At 35.8% G+C, this 13,908-nt stretch overlaps 1 protein-coding gene and 1 non-coding gene across 2 annotated transcripts; one reads left to right on the top strand and one right to left on the bottom strand.

The window, feature by feature from the left end:
- Positions 1-1,244: 1,244 nt before the first annotated feature.
- LOC138880596 (small nucleolar RNA R71) lies at positions 1,245-1,349 on the bottom strand. The gene has a single exon (XR_011403325.1). It is a non-coding gene; the product is annotated as a small nucleolar RNA R71 (small nucleolar RNA).
- A 673-nt stretch (positions 1,350-2,022) lies between these two features.
- LOC104236706 (uncharacterized) lies at positions 2,023-3,144 on the top strand. The gene is made up of 2 exons (XM_009790690.1): positions 2,023-2,393; positions 2,469-3,144. Exons 1-2 carry the CDS (start codon positions 2,023-2,025, stop codon positions 3,142-3,144), a joined length of 1,047 nt encoding a protein of 348 aa, XP_009788992.1.
- The last annotated feature ends 10,764 nt before the right edge of the window (positions 3,145-13,908 follow it).

Below are 13,908 nucleotides of genomic sequence, written 5' to 3'. Positions count from 1 at the left end.
TTCAATTCTGTGTTTAATTGCTTAATTGTCTGGCCAGCAGTTAGGTTCTATTTACTATCTATGTTATGCTTGGGAAAGCCATGTTTAGATTAGAGAAGAATTGAAGAGAGCATGATCTTAACCCTTAGGGGGAGCGGATTTGTGGTTAGGATAGGAATATGCCTAGTCACCATGCTTAATTAAATATCGTGATCTTAATGCATTCTTAATAGATTGATTTCATAGGAATATAGGCGTTAATCTATTAAGAATAGGTGAGTAGTACTTCGGGAGAAGGCTATGAGAGCATTTATCGATTAATTAGCAACCATAAGTAAATTATATGAAAGGGAGAGTTAATTAGAACACAATACGAATGGTGAATCGATCACAACCCTGGAATATTTGTCTCTACTGAATACATAACAATCAACTCGTTACATGATAACTTAGTTATTATTTAGAATTGTAGTATAATATAATCATATTATTGGACTTTGATTTTAGCTGGATTGAATAACAATTTTAGTGATTTAGTGAGTAATTTACACAAGTCTCTATGGGTTTGACACTCAACTTATCATTATATTACTTGTCGACCACGTATACTTGTGTATGCATTTGGGAGCAACAAGTTTTTGGCGCCATTGTCGGGGACTTGAATATTAGCTACTTGCTAGTTTTTGCTTTAATTGTCTATTTCATCGAGTCTAACGTTACTTGATTGTTGCTCGGATCTCAGGAACTTTGATTGAATGCGTAGGGTCAGGAGCCAAGACCGACTTAAAGGCTTTGATCCTGAACCTGAGAGAACATTTCACAGGAGGTTGAGGGAAGCAAGGGACACGAACAATATTCAGGCACTTGTTCAATTTCCTGTGGACATGGCAGAGGAGCAACCCATGGCTGTTCAGGAGATGGCAATGCCCAACATTGCTAATGTCACCTCCAGTATAGTGAAGCCCAGGATCACTGGGCACTTTGATTTGAAACAGAGCATGATCCAGCTACTTCATGCAAACGGGCAATTTATGGGTCTTCCACACGAGGATCCACAGTAGCATATTTTGAACTTCTTGGAGATTAGTGATACTTACATCACTAACGAGGTCACTCCAGATTATGTGAGGCTTACACTTTTTCCATTCTCTCTATTGGGCGAGGCGAAGCGATGGCTAAAAGCAGAACTAGCTAATTCAATTACATCATGGAATGATTTGGCAAGAAAATTTCTGGCAAGGTTCTTCCCTTCAGGCAAAACTGCAAAGATCAGAAGTGAGATAGTTGCCTTCAAACAGAAAGTAGGAGAATCTTTATACTCAGCTTGGGAAAGGTTCAAGGGGCTACTCAGAGACTGTCCTCATCACAATCAGACGAATGAAGTGTTATCTCACACTTTCATAGAAGGGCTACAATCTGAAACAAAGATCGTGGTAGATGCTGCAGCTGGGGGGTCAAGTGTTGGAGAAAAGCTTTGACGAGATATATGCATTATTGAACAAATTCTCCAAGAGCAATCCGGATTGGCAGAGAGAGATGGGCAGACACACAGTGCAAAAGTCTGTAGGGGTTCTTGAGTTAGATGTCGTCTCAACATTATCAGCGTAAATTTCTACACTGACCAATCAAGTCAACCAGATGAACTTGAGTATCAACAAGCAACAGGTACAACATGTTCAAGCTTTTTGTGAAATATGTGGAGAGGGGCACACGAGCGACATATGCCCCGCAAACCTAGAGTCTGTCTACTTTGTGGGTAATTCAAATAGGGGTCAAACAAACCAATATGGGAACACTTACAATCCCAACTGGAGGAACCACCCAAACTTCTCTTGGGGTGGAAACCAAGGCACTCAGAATCAATACAGGCCTCAAACACCTCAACAGCAATATAGACCACCTCAGGTTGAACAACAAGCGAGTCCTACAAGTCACCTTGAAGACATGTTGAAAAAAGTTATGGCTGAACAGTAGGCCCTCTCTCAAAAAATGATGGCTGAGCAGCAAGCCCTCGCCACAACAGTGAGAAATTTATAGCGTCAAATGGGACAGCTTGCCAGTGCTCAAAACACTAGACCAGCTGGAGCTCTTCCAAGTGATACTGAGCCCAATCCTAAAGCTCAAGTCAATGCGTTTACCTTGAGAAATGGAAGAGCACTAGAAGAAGTTCCAAAGAAAAAGAAGAATACAGATCATCCTGAAGGAGAATTAGCTCCCAAGCCAGTTGAGGGGAATGAGCAAGATGATAAAAGACCCAAGCCAGTAATTGAGAGTAGGCCACCACCTCTGTTTCCACAAAGACTGCAGAAGCAAAGAGATGATGCTAAGTACAAGAAATTCCTAGATATTTTGAGCCAAGTGAGTGTGAATCTGCCTTTGGTGGAAATTTTGCAGGAAGTGCCTAAGTATGAAAGGTATCTCAAAGATATTGTGGCAAACAAATGAAGACATGCAGAGTTTGAAACAGTTGCACTTACTGAAGAGTGCAGTGCCACAGTTCAGAGTAAATTTCCTCCTAAGTTGAAGGATCCTGGGAGTTTCACAATTCCTTTGTCTCTTGAAAAACAAGAAGTTGGTAGAGCCTTCTGTGATTTAGGGGCCAGTATAAATTTGATGTCATCCTCTTTGTTCAAGCAACTCGGATTGGGGGCACTTAGACCTACTACAATCACTTTACAACTAGCAGATAGGTCACTAGTCATGCCCGAAGGAATTATTGAGGATGTGTTAGTTCGAGTGGGAAAGTTTATTCTTCTTGCTGATTTTATTGTTTTTAGTTACGAGGCAGATGAGGGAGTGCTCATTATTTTGGGGCGACCATTCTTAGCTACTGGTGAAGCAATTACTGATGTGAGAGCAGGGAAGTTAAAAATGAGAGTTGACAATGAGGAGGTCACTTTTAATGTGTACAAGGCACTTAAGCTTCCTAAGCATTATGAGGACTTGTGCATGATTACTGTGGTAGAATCGAAGGGGATAAAGCAGAGTCCTTATGTGAATTATAGTGATCCATATGGGACAACTGAGTTAAAGGAGGTGGTATTTCCAGCTGAGCGTGTTAAGATGATTGAGAAAAGAACTAGAGATGAAAGAGGAGACCTTCCGAGAGCGTGCAAAAAGGCTAGACTTCATGGGAGAAAGAAGAAGAGAAAGCGCCCAGCCTGAGCAAAATAGCAGAGTCGTGCCACGACTATAAATAAGGCACTTGTTGGGAGGTAACCCAACCTGTATATCTTTTATCTATTGATTACTTTTTTTTTAGTATCAAGTTTTGTGCTGTTTTTATTTTGCAGAGCAGGGGAAGTCTGAGTACCCAAAGTTGAAGTTGAGGAGCATGTTTGATCTTAAGTGTGGGGTCGTCACATTCCTTTAATATTGAGGATCATGTCCGAGCTAGGTCTGAGAGGGTCTCAAGGAGTATTTCTCACCCTTGTTTTAATATTTCTCTATGATCCTGCATTGAGGACTATGCATAATATAAGTGTGGGGTGGGGAAACTACTTTCTGGAGTATAATTGTTTTTATAACTCGTAGTAGACATAGTCTAGGTTAAAAAAAATAAGTAAATAAAAAAAAAGTTGCAAAAGCTCGGACTTTTCCCGACAATGGATCTTTTGGACAGTTTTCTTGAGGGATTAAAGTCTGATTTAAAAACACCAAAAAGATTTTCTTTTTTTTGAATATCTAGGTAGTATTCCTTGGTTTTTCTTTGGGCACCGGTTCTTTTCCAAGGATGTAGCTCGAACCGGGCACTTTAATTTCTTTTTAGGAGTAGTTTAGGAAGAAACTGAGTCGTTTTGAGATACTCATTGACATGGATTGATGCTAGCACATTAGGCTATGACATACATTCTGTTTTCCAGTGTATTTGGTTTGACTTGTGAAGCCTAAGTAAAGTAAATAGCCTATTTTGTGACGCCGTTTCTTAGTTGTTTGACTTGTATACTACATAGTGCAATGTTGCTTAAATTTCTCATTTAATTGTGCTTCCTTGACTTGAGAGTTGAACAAAACCGTCTTGATTGAGTCATGTGCAACGTGTGTGTGAGGATTTGTGATTTTCTGTGCTATCCTGTGTAGTCTAGAACTTGCCCCGTGTGTTAATTGAAGCGAAATTGTAAGTTGTGCTATATCTAGGAGATGACGTAGGCATTTTATTGCTTGATCATGGATGTGCTTGTCACATAATAATAGAATTTTTCGTTGCTAGCCTCTTTGAGCCTATAGACCTTTCTTTTGGCACCCACATTACAAGTCATCCCCTATTTTGTTCTTAATTTGATATTGATTGAACCTTTACCTCCTAAGGCACTTAGTCGCTAAAAGAAGTAAGGTTAGAGATTGGGGAGTAGCTTTTGAGTGGAACCATGGAAGGGCCCGTTGGTGCACTAAAGTTGAAATCAAAAGTCACTAGCCGATGAACTTTAATGTATGGAGTGTGTGAAGAAAAGAAAAAAAAAGAGAAAGGAAAAGAAAAATTGAAAGAAAAGAAAAAAATGATAGTGAAAGTATGTAGAAAATACTTCCAATTCTTAATAATTTGTGCTAGTGGGAGTATAGAAGTTCTTGAATGAACGTAAGGGCTATGTGTATATAGTTTGAGACAAGTAAATTGGTTGAGAAGAATATGTGCTTGAATTGTGAATGTAGTGTAGTAAAGTGCTTAGGAGAGTTAGTCACTATTTCTAAATGCACCATACCTGTCCCTTAGCCTACATTACAACTATAAAGTCCTAATTGATCCTAGATTTGGCTAGCTTAAATTAGTAGAGATATACACTACGGGCAAGCTTATGGTACAACCATGGGATGCATATGAATTCTTTGTGAGAGTGAGCGAATTTTGTTCAATTGTGCGATGTCCTTAATCTATATTCAAAAGTATATTTGAATGTGTGGACTATCTATATTCACTCTTTTGTTTGTTGGTAAGGGCACATGATCTCATGAATGATTGGTGATGTTGTAAACTTTCTTGTTGGGTAGGTGCATGAGTTGAGGGTGCTTAGTGGTTGCAAGTCGGCTCTTGAGTTTAGGTGGTGACAAATAGGTTGTTGGAATTTATTGAATTGAAATATTATACTTGGGTATGCTTAAACGGGAAGAATTTGAAATTTTGTGTGTTCATACTTGTGTGCCGATATTAATAATAGTCAAGGGTAGAGTGTGTGGTTAAAAGTTAAAGTGCTCCTCTAAAATTGATACTTGTACGTAGTTGGGGGGTTTATTAGATAGTCTCATTGCTCGAGGACGAGCAAGAGTCTAAGTGTTGGGTGTTGATGTTTAGCTTAAAGCATATATATATTTCTATGTATATCGCCTCATATTTTACATTTGTTTCGTGAATTTGGGATGTTAAATGCTATGATTTATATTAATTTGAAGTGTTTTTATGTGTAGGAATGATTCGGGAGCAACTGGGGGGCGATACGCGCGAGATTTGAGCCAAAACGAACGAAATTGGGCAATGTGCGAATTTGGGCGCCACCTGCCCTACCTGTGGCGCCAAAAATAGTAGCTCAAAATTGTGGGGCACCGTGGAGGGTGTCTGGCGCCGGTGACGTGAAATTTCTCCAATTTCACCCGGGACAAGGTTATTTCGGCCCTAGACCTACCTAACACGTATAAAAGCAAGACTAAACCTATTTTTGAGGGGAGAGACGTACCTTGGAGCAAAAAGACACGCAAGAAACATTGAGGAGCAGGAACATCTCAGAATTCTTCATCTTTTCTAGTATTTTCAATTAATCAAAACTTATGCAATTGTTTGATTACATCATGAGTGGCTAAACACCCATTGTTCTGGGGTTGTGATTTAGCCATGAATATTGTTGTTTAACGTTGACTTGACCTTGATTATAATTCACCAATATATGGTTGTTTCTTCAATTCTGTGTTTAATTGCTTAATTGTCTGGCCAGCAATTAGGTTCTATTTACTATCTATGCTATCCTTGGGAAAGCCATGTTTAGATTAGAGAAGAATTGAAGAGAGCATGATCTTAACCCTTAGGGGGAGCAGATTTGTGGTTAGGGTAGGAATATACCTAGTCACTGTGCTTAATTAAATATCGTGATTTTAATGTGTTCTTAATAGATTGATTTCATAGGAATATAGGCATTAATCTATTGAGAATAGGTGAATAGTACTTCGGGAGAAGGTTATGAGAGCATTTATCGATTAATTAGCAACCATGAGTGAATTATATGAAAGGGAGAGTTAATTAGAACACAATACGAATGGTGAATCGATCACAACTCTGGAATATTTGTCTCTACTGAATACACAACAATCAACTCGTTACTTGATAACTTAGTTATTATTTAGAATTGTAGTATAATATAATCATATTATTGGACTTTGATTTTAGCTGGATTGAATAACAATTTTAGTGATTTAGTGAGTAGTTTACACAAGTCTTTGTGGGTTCGACACTCAACTTATCATTATATTACTTGTCGACCACGTATACTTGCATGTGCGTTTGGGAGCAACAATTGTATTCATCAAATAATGCAATACAATACAATACATTATGAAACAATATATAACAAAATCCAAACAAGTTGTTGAGTGTACCCAAAAGGCTAAAAAAAAGGAGTAGGATGAGATAGAGGCATATTTAGAATTTGAAATTTATAAATTTTTACACGGACTTCAAGTTAATAATATAATAATAACTGAATTCATAATTAAATATTTATAAATACTTAGTCGATTTCTTAATACATAGGATCTGACTAAAAGTTAGTGGATCCGCACAAACCCATAGATTATACTATAATCCAGTTTTGGGGGAGGGAAAGATAAATAAATGATGATGGTCAATTAGGAAATTTTGCTTCATATTTGTACTTCTAACAATTTTTAATACGGATCATAAAGCAGATATCGAATATCGGATAGGAAACGGAAAAACTCTTTTATTTCTTTCTGAGATCTGATTGTTAAATGATAATTTTATAAATATAATATTTTTTTTATTTATCATCACCTTCCTCTATGTAGATTTTTTATTGTGTGATATGATTTTTCTTTCCTTTTTCATGTATGCTATTGGATTTTAGCAAATCAAATGTTACGCATGGAAATCCGAGTAACATGTGAAAAAAATCAAAAAGTGAAAATTGTTGTTATCGTTAGTTACATTATATAATACCAATCAAAGTTTAACTTATGCAATTTGAGAACAAAATAAAGGCGATTTAAATTTTTAATATACAGGGAAAAGAGTCGTATCACTATCCCTTAAATGATCTCTTAACGACAAAGGAGGCAGGAGTGCAAAGACAATAAGAGATTCGTATAGAAACAGACACCCTTAAGAGAGTGTATAATAGCTCATTGATCCGAGTATTGCTCCTCATGATTAATCTGAAGGGTTACTAACTCTTCTTGATGATGCCCGTTTGGCCAAAATGGCAAAAACTGCTTATTTTAAAAAGTACTTTTTTAGAAGTACTTTGAACATAATAATTTATGTTTGGCCAATTCATTTAAGAAGTATTTTTTACAATATTTGGTAAACAAATTGTGTTTGGCCAATCTTTCTGAAAAGTGCATTTGAGTGTCAAATTACCAAAAAGGATATTACCAAGGTCTTATAATTATTTTAAGGAGAAAAATGAACTTAAATATTTATCGTAAGAGACTTTTACTATTTTTTATTTTATTTAATTAAAATATATAATATAAAGTAAACATACATATTAAAGATTTAAATCAATATAACATATATAGTTATACCAAAGCATATAACATTATCTAGTATAATTATTTATTGTCCTAATCCAGTATGAATTAGAAGTCTATTTCACAAATTACAGTATATTGATAATCCACCGTGAAGTAATAAGCAAAATCACTCACACATGATAATATTTCTCAATAATTTCATCTCTAGTTATATCACACAATGCCTCCATATTAGTAGAAGACTTGCCTTGCATTTCTAAAGGACTACCAGAAGACCCATCTCCTTCCTCAATCTCTGCAGTAATGTCTTCATTAGCATAATAGTTGAATTCCTTATCGGTAGAAAAATGTGGTCGGATGAAATTAAGTATAACCATGGTAGTTGTAAAAAGATGATTCTGAGTGTCAAACTTGAAAGATGGCATTGAGCGTAAAATTTAAAAAACTTAGATATATAAAAAATTATTGTTTTCGTAAAAAAAATAGTTATGTATGTTTAAATTCAAGTTCAAGAAGAATAACTAATTATTAACAACACATAACACATATTTAATTTTTTAAAAATTTAAATTAAAAAAGAAACTAATTATTACCTAACCTAATTAACTTTGTCCTAAATTGTCATATGACCTATTGTTGGACTGTCACTAGGCTTAATTTGGAGGCTTTTTCTTCTTCTTTTAATAATATAAAGATTTTGTGATGCAATTGTAAATTTATTACCTATATGTGGGTCACAAATTAGATTTGATAATTATTTTAAAGATTTGGGATTAATAGCCTATAACATAAGAAATTATAAATGATTATTTGTAGGAAGAGCATAGATAATTCAAAGAAGGATGTAGTTTAGTGTGAGAAAGAAGAAGATAATTTGGAAAGTTACACGATATTACACAAAGAAAAAATCAAAAAAGAATTTGGAAAGTTACGATATATCCATATATATATGATATCTCCAATTTTAAAATAATGGTAGAAACTAGAAACATGGCGCAACTGGAGCTGACCGAGGACATGACCCTAGGCAGGAGAGTGTGGAGGTCGAAGATTAGGGTATAAGGTTCATAGGTAGTCAAGCGTTCCTCTTTGTCTTACTCAGTTCGCTAGTATTAGTGTTAGTATGATATCTTTTATTCATAGATGACTATTACTACCTATTATTAATCTCATAGATGACTATTTTTTGGAGGAATAGTCATCTATGAATTAAAATGAGAGATATGTAGGCTTTTTTCGTCCAAACATATATGCAGGTATTTTTTCAAAGGGAAAAAGGCCATTATTGCCCCCGTACTATTGGAATTTAAGCACGTTTGTCTCCCGTTACACTTTATGTTCAATCTCCACCCTACCGTTAATAAAGTTGATGCAATTACCCCTAACCCTAACGCCTCATCGATGTGGCTGCTGACCCCCTCTCTTTTTTCCAAGTCAGCTGCCAACTCAGACTTCCAACTCGTTATAAGCCCCAACCAACGGCTATTTACTCCCCAAAACCCAATTTTACTCCTAGTAATTTGACCCGTACCCAACGTCTTCTTTTCTCCCCCAAAATACACTCCATTGCTAAGAACTTAGGGCTCGACTGAAATCTTCCCAAAATTTCTCTTTTCTTCATTCTCGTCGTAGCTTTGGTTAATAAATGTCGCAAGGTAGATGTTCATCACAAATTAGGTGTCGTTGTGGCATTATAGCCAACCACTTCACTTCGTCGACTCCATATAACCCTGGAAGAAAATTCTACAAATGTCCGAGGCCTAAGGTTACCATATTGTTCTGGTTTTTTTTATTAGAATTTTACTTTAATTTTGAGTTTTCTTTTTGAATTATGTTTGAAAGCCTAGTTCATGCAGGTTTTGGGAATTTGAAGATGAAATCTTTCCGCAAAGTAATTGGACTAATATTAAAGATATAACATCGTCGATGGAGGAGATTAAGATGCAAAAGGACAAATTGATTGAAGAAGTAATTGTCATGAAGGCTATACACCAATATGAAATGGATAAAGTCGTCAAGTTGGAAGATAAACTTGCAAAGACAAGGATGTTTCTTATGATTTCTTGGGGACCGTTTCTTGGTTATTTTGCAACCTCGATGATGAAGTGACTTTTTTGCAACTTCAAAGTTGCTGATTTTGAGTTTTATATGTGTAGCTGACTTTTAGGTCAATTAAGCCATGTTGTAATAGTATTCTATTTTATAGTAGAATTTGTTGCTTTCCAGCAATGTTCTTTGATGATGATGTTGTAGTAGTATTTATTGGTTAGTTTTTCCCCTTATTGTATACCCTAAAGAAGGAGCTTTTTTTCTCCAACTCCTAAAGATGTTTGTTTTCTTTATAGGCTATGATAATATATTATTTAGTATACAAAAACTTTAAGGTTCCATTTCCAGCCATGTTCTGCAGATTCTATTTTGGCATGTTGAATAACTACATTCCAAGTGCAAAACTGGAAAAACAAAAGACAGCAGCAATCCAAGCTGCAGATTCTAAATGGCATGTTCTAAATTGCTTCCAATCCATTTCATTTGACACAAAAGATAGCAGCAAGTGTAAAACTGAAAAACTTACATTCCAGACATAAAAATTGTTAACTAGATAACTGAAAAACTGAAATTGGAAAGGGAACAGAATGGACAATAATTAACTGAACACCAACTGTCAACTTTCAAAGTATTCACCAACTATCAACATTCATAAAGTGAGTTTAATAAGACAACTGGATACCATATTATAACCCCCAAAAGATGTCTATCACCTAGTTATATCATGACATCCAAATGTCACAACTAAATAACCACAACCAAAATATAAAATATACTAACATGGCAGTAATTACAATACATCCAAAAATTTACAAATGTTTAATACTAGAAGCAAAGTCCCATTACTTTTGCTCCTTACCACTACCCTTTCTTGCTTTCAACTTGTTCAACCTTTGTTTGTTCAACTGATTTTTAGTGATGGCAGATTTTTCCAGCCATGTTAGGCCTTTTGCTGAGAAAGTAAGCTTTGAAGGCTGACTTGCACCTCTTGAATCACCAACAAATTCAATTTGCCTGGTTGCAATTGGTACATTTTTCTGCCTCAGCTGGAGTCTTGTCCTTACTTCTGAGATGCTCTTTGGTCTTAAAGCTATGTGAGGCTCAGGTTCAAAGTTAGGGATCTCAAAATCTAGATCATTGCTAGTTGGAAGTTGCCTTTGAACTGTAGGGGTTGGCATAAACACAAAGTTGTTGGACTGACTGTTTTGACTTGGCTGGGATGCTGATAAATGGAAGCCATCTTCAGTTGGAATATCTGCAGCAACTGGTGATGTAGGCTGTTCAGAATTAGGTTCATCAACCAAAGTTCTTTGTTTTTTATGCTTCCCCCTTGAATTGCCACTCATTGGTTGTTTTCCTTTAGAGTACTATTATCAAATAGAACAAAATTATATGTTAGAATAAGGCAGAATAAAATAGAAGTTCAAAGTTATTATTCAAGAGATAGATTACCTTGGCACATCCCCTAGCATTATGTCCATGTTCTCCATAATTATTACACGTCATTACTCTCCCTTTTCTAGATTGAAACCATTGCCCTTGTCTATTGGTTGACTCATTTGCCTCTCTTGTTCTTTTCACTTTTGGTCTGCCAGTCTGTCTTACAAATTCAGGTGGTTCTATATTCTGGGAAGGCTCTAACTTTCAGAACTTTTCTCCTCTCACAGGTTGTAACTTATGAGAATAAGTCTGGAGATATGCCTCTTTTGAAAGGTACCAGTGAATCTCACTTAAAGGATCAACCTTCTTGTACAGTAGGGCACAAATTGCATGAGGACATGGAATTCCACAAAGGTCCCGTATCCTACAAATGCATTTTTTTGCCCCCAGATTGACAATATGCCTATCACTACCTTCTGCCACCTCATAACCTTGGTTAGCACTATCATTCACATGACATTTTTGTGCAATCCTCATGAATTAGTTATGCAATCCCCACCCATCACTTTAGCTTCATTATCATTCAACATATTTATAACCTTGATTCTGATCTCCTCTAATATTTTTATAATTGGCTTGTATCTCGCTTGCAATATACATGCATTGAATGACTCAGTCAGGTTATTATCCACTGACTAGTTCTTGCAGGTAGTATCGAATAAGGCCCTACTCCAACAAGTAGGTGGATACTTGAACAGATCTTCACCAACAACTTTACCATCATTATCCAATTGACTCATACTCTTTAACTAATTTTGGAAATCTTCTTCATAGGTACTCCAAGCTGCCCACCACAGATAGTTCTTATATTCCCCAGATCCCCATCTCTTGCACCAATTTGCTTTCATGTGTCTAACACAAAATTGTGGTGTGCCTCAGGAAGAAATCCCTGAGATTGAATAAATCAGCCCCTACATATAAAGGAAAGAAGAAGTATGAGAATCTATATGTACAGATTGATAAAATAATTAAATAATTAAATAGTAAAGTAAACTGTTCATACCTTTTGCATATCTGAGATAAAAGTGATTCCTTCACCCATCTTAAGGTCCACTGACATTTGTAGATGACCTAAAACCATCCTAACTTCAGCAATATCTTTGAATGTCATTGATCCATCCAACTCTTTATAGTCAGTCAATTTATCATTAATGTCTCTCTTCTTTTGTTTAAAAAGTTTCTCTAGTGTGTCACAATCATAGTATGAAGAAACAACATATTCATTGTCATCACAATTATCACTTTCATCACAATCAGTGGCAGCTTCAAGTTCATCAGGTTCATCATGCTCATTGTGATGGGTTATGTTAGGTACATTAATACTTGGCTCACATTCTTCTACAACAAATATGTTACTAACATTAAGCTGGTTGTTCATAAAGTCTAGTAAAGTCCTAATGCCATAATCACCTTCTATTTTATAGTATGTACCAGAAGGACCATTAACTATTAGTTGTTGGACTCCTATATACCCCAAGTTAGAAACATATTCATCCACTAAATCATTATAGGAAAGCAAGTCAGAGTCAAAACCTTTCTTAATGTGCAGAAAATTTCTTGAGTATGCTACGAGTGGTTTCTTGACCCATTCTCCACCATGATGAAAGACCAAATCCAGGAGGACTATTGTTAGTAAACTGCAGAATAAAGTTAGTTAAAATTAATAAACTAATAGATATAAATAAAGGCATAAAGACATATAGATAATAAAATAGAATCAACCACAAATTGAATAAGTCAGTCAACATTAATAAACTAATAGATGCATCCATGGATATGGGGACCATACATTACAATATTAAAGGGAATAAAGCGTCCCAGCCCCACCCTCCAATAAATAACGCAGAAAAGAACAAATAAAAGCCAATATTAAAATTCTGATTCACTTATTTTCTATAAAAAAAAAAACCAAAAGAAGTTGGGACCACAAAATATTAAAATTGAAACCCTAAATCACCAAAAGACTATTTAATACCTGATGAGTCATATGCAAACAAAAAGAGTAGAATTAGAGTTTATTACTTTAAAACCACATGCAAGTGAATACAAAAATAAAACACACACTACCAGCTTGAAATTATCGACAAAGATAGGAGAAGTGAAAATCCTAACCAACCAAGAACTACTCTGTAAACCCTAACTTCAATAAATACCAAATTAGCAAAAATTAGAAACCCTATGACAACTACACACACCTATAAGCTTCAAATAATCGAAAAAGAAAAGGGGAACTGAAATCCCTAACCAACAAAGAACAAATCTGAAAGGGATTCGAAACACCAGTAAAACTTTCTTGGGAATTTTTTTTTGGGATAAAACAAGAAAGAGATAAAGCTAACAGAAACATCAAGTTTTTGGAGAAAAATTTCTTACCCTTGCTTGAAATCGCCACTGGAAGCAAGGATCCTGACCGGTTTGGTTCTCTCGTTTTCTTTGAAGTACCAGAAGGTTGACCAAAAGAGGTGAATAAGGTGTTTTAAAAAGGGTTAATTCTATTTATTTAGTGGGAAAACAGTTACGGGTTACAGATCAATCTGATTTGCGAGTGGGATTGGGTCAATCTGATTTGGTCGTCCGTTGGCAGCTGACTTGGAAAAAAGAGAGGGGTCAGCTGCCACATCGACGAAACGTTAGGGTTAGGGGTAATTACATAAACTTTATTAACGGTAGGACGGGAATTGAACCTAAAGTGTAACAGAGTACAAACGTGCTTAAATTCCAATAGTACCGGGGCAACAATGGCCT

Source organism: Nicotiana sylvestris, chromosome 10 (genome assembly GCF_000393655.2).
Source record: "Nicotiana sylvestris chromosome 10, ASM39365v2, whole genome shotgun sequence".
In the NCBI taxonomy this organism is placed as follows: Eukaryota; Viridiplantae; Streptophyta; class Magnoliopsida; order Solanales; family Solanaceae; genus Nicotiana; species Nicotiana sylvestris.
The sequence above is the reverse complement of the archived record's forward strand: the minus strand, read 5'-3'. Positions and strand labels throughout refer to the sequence as shown.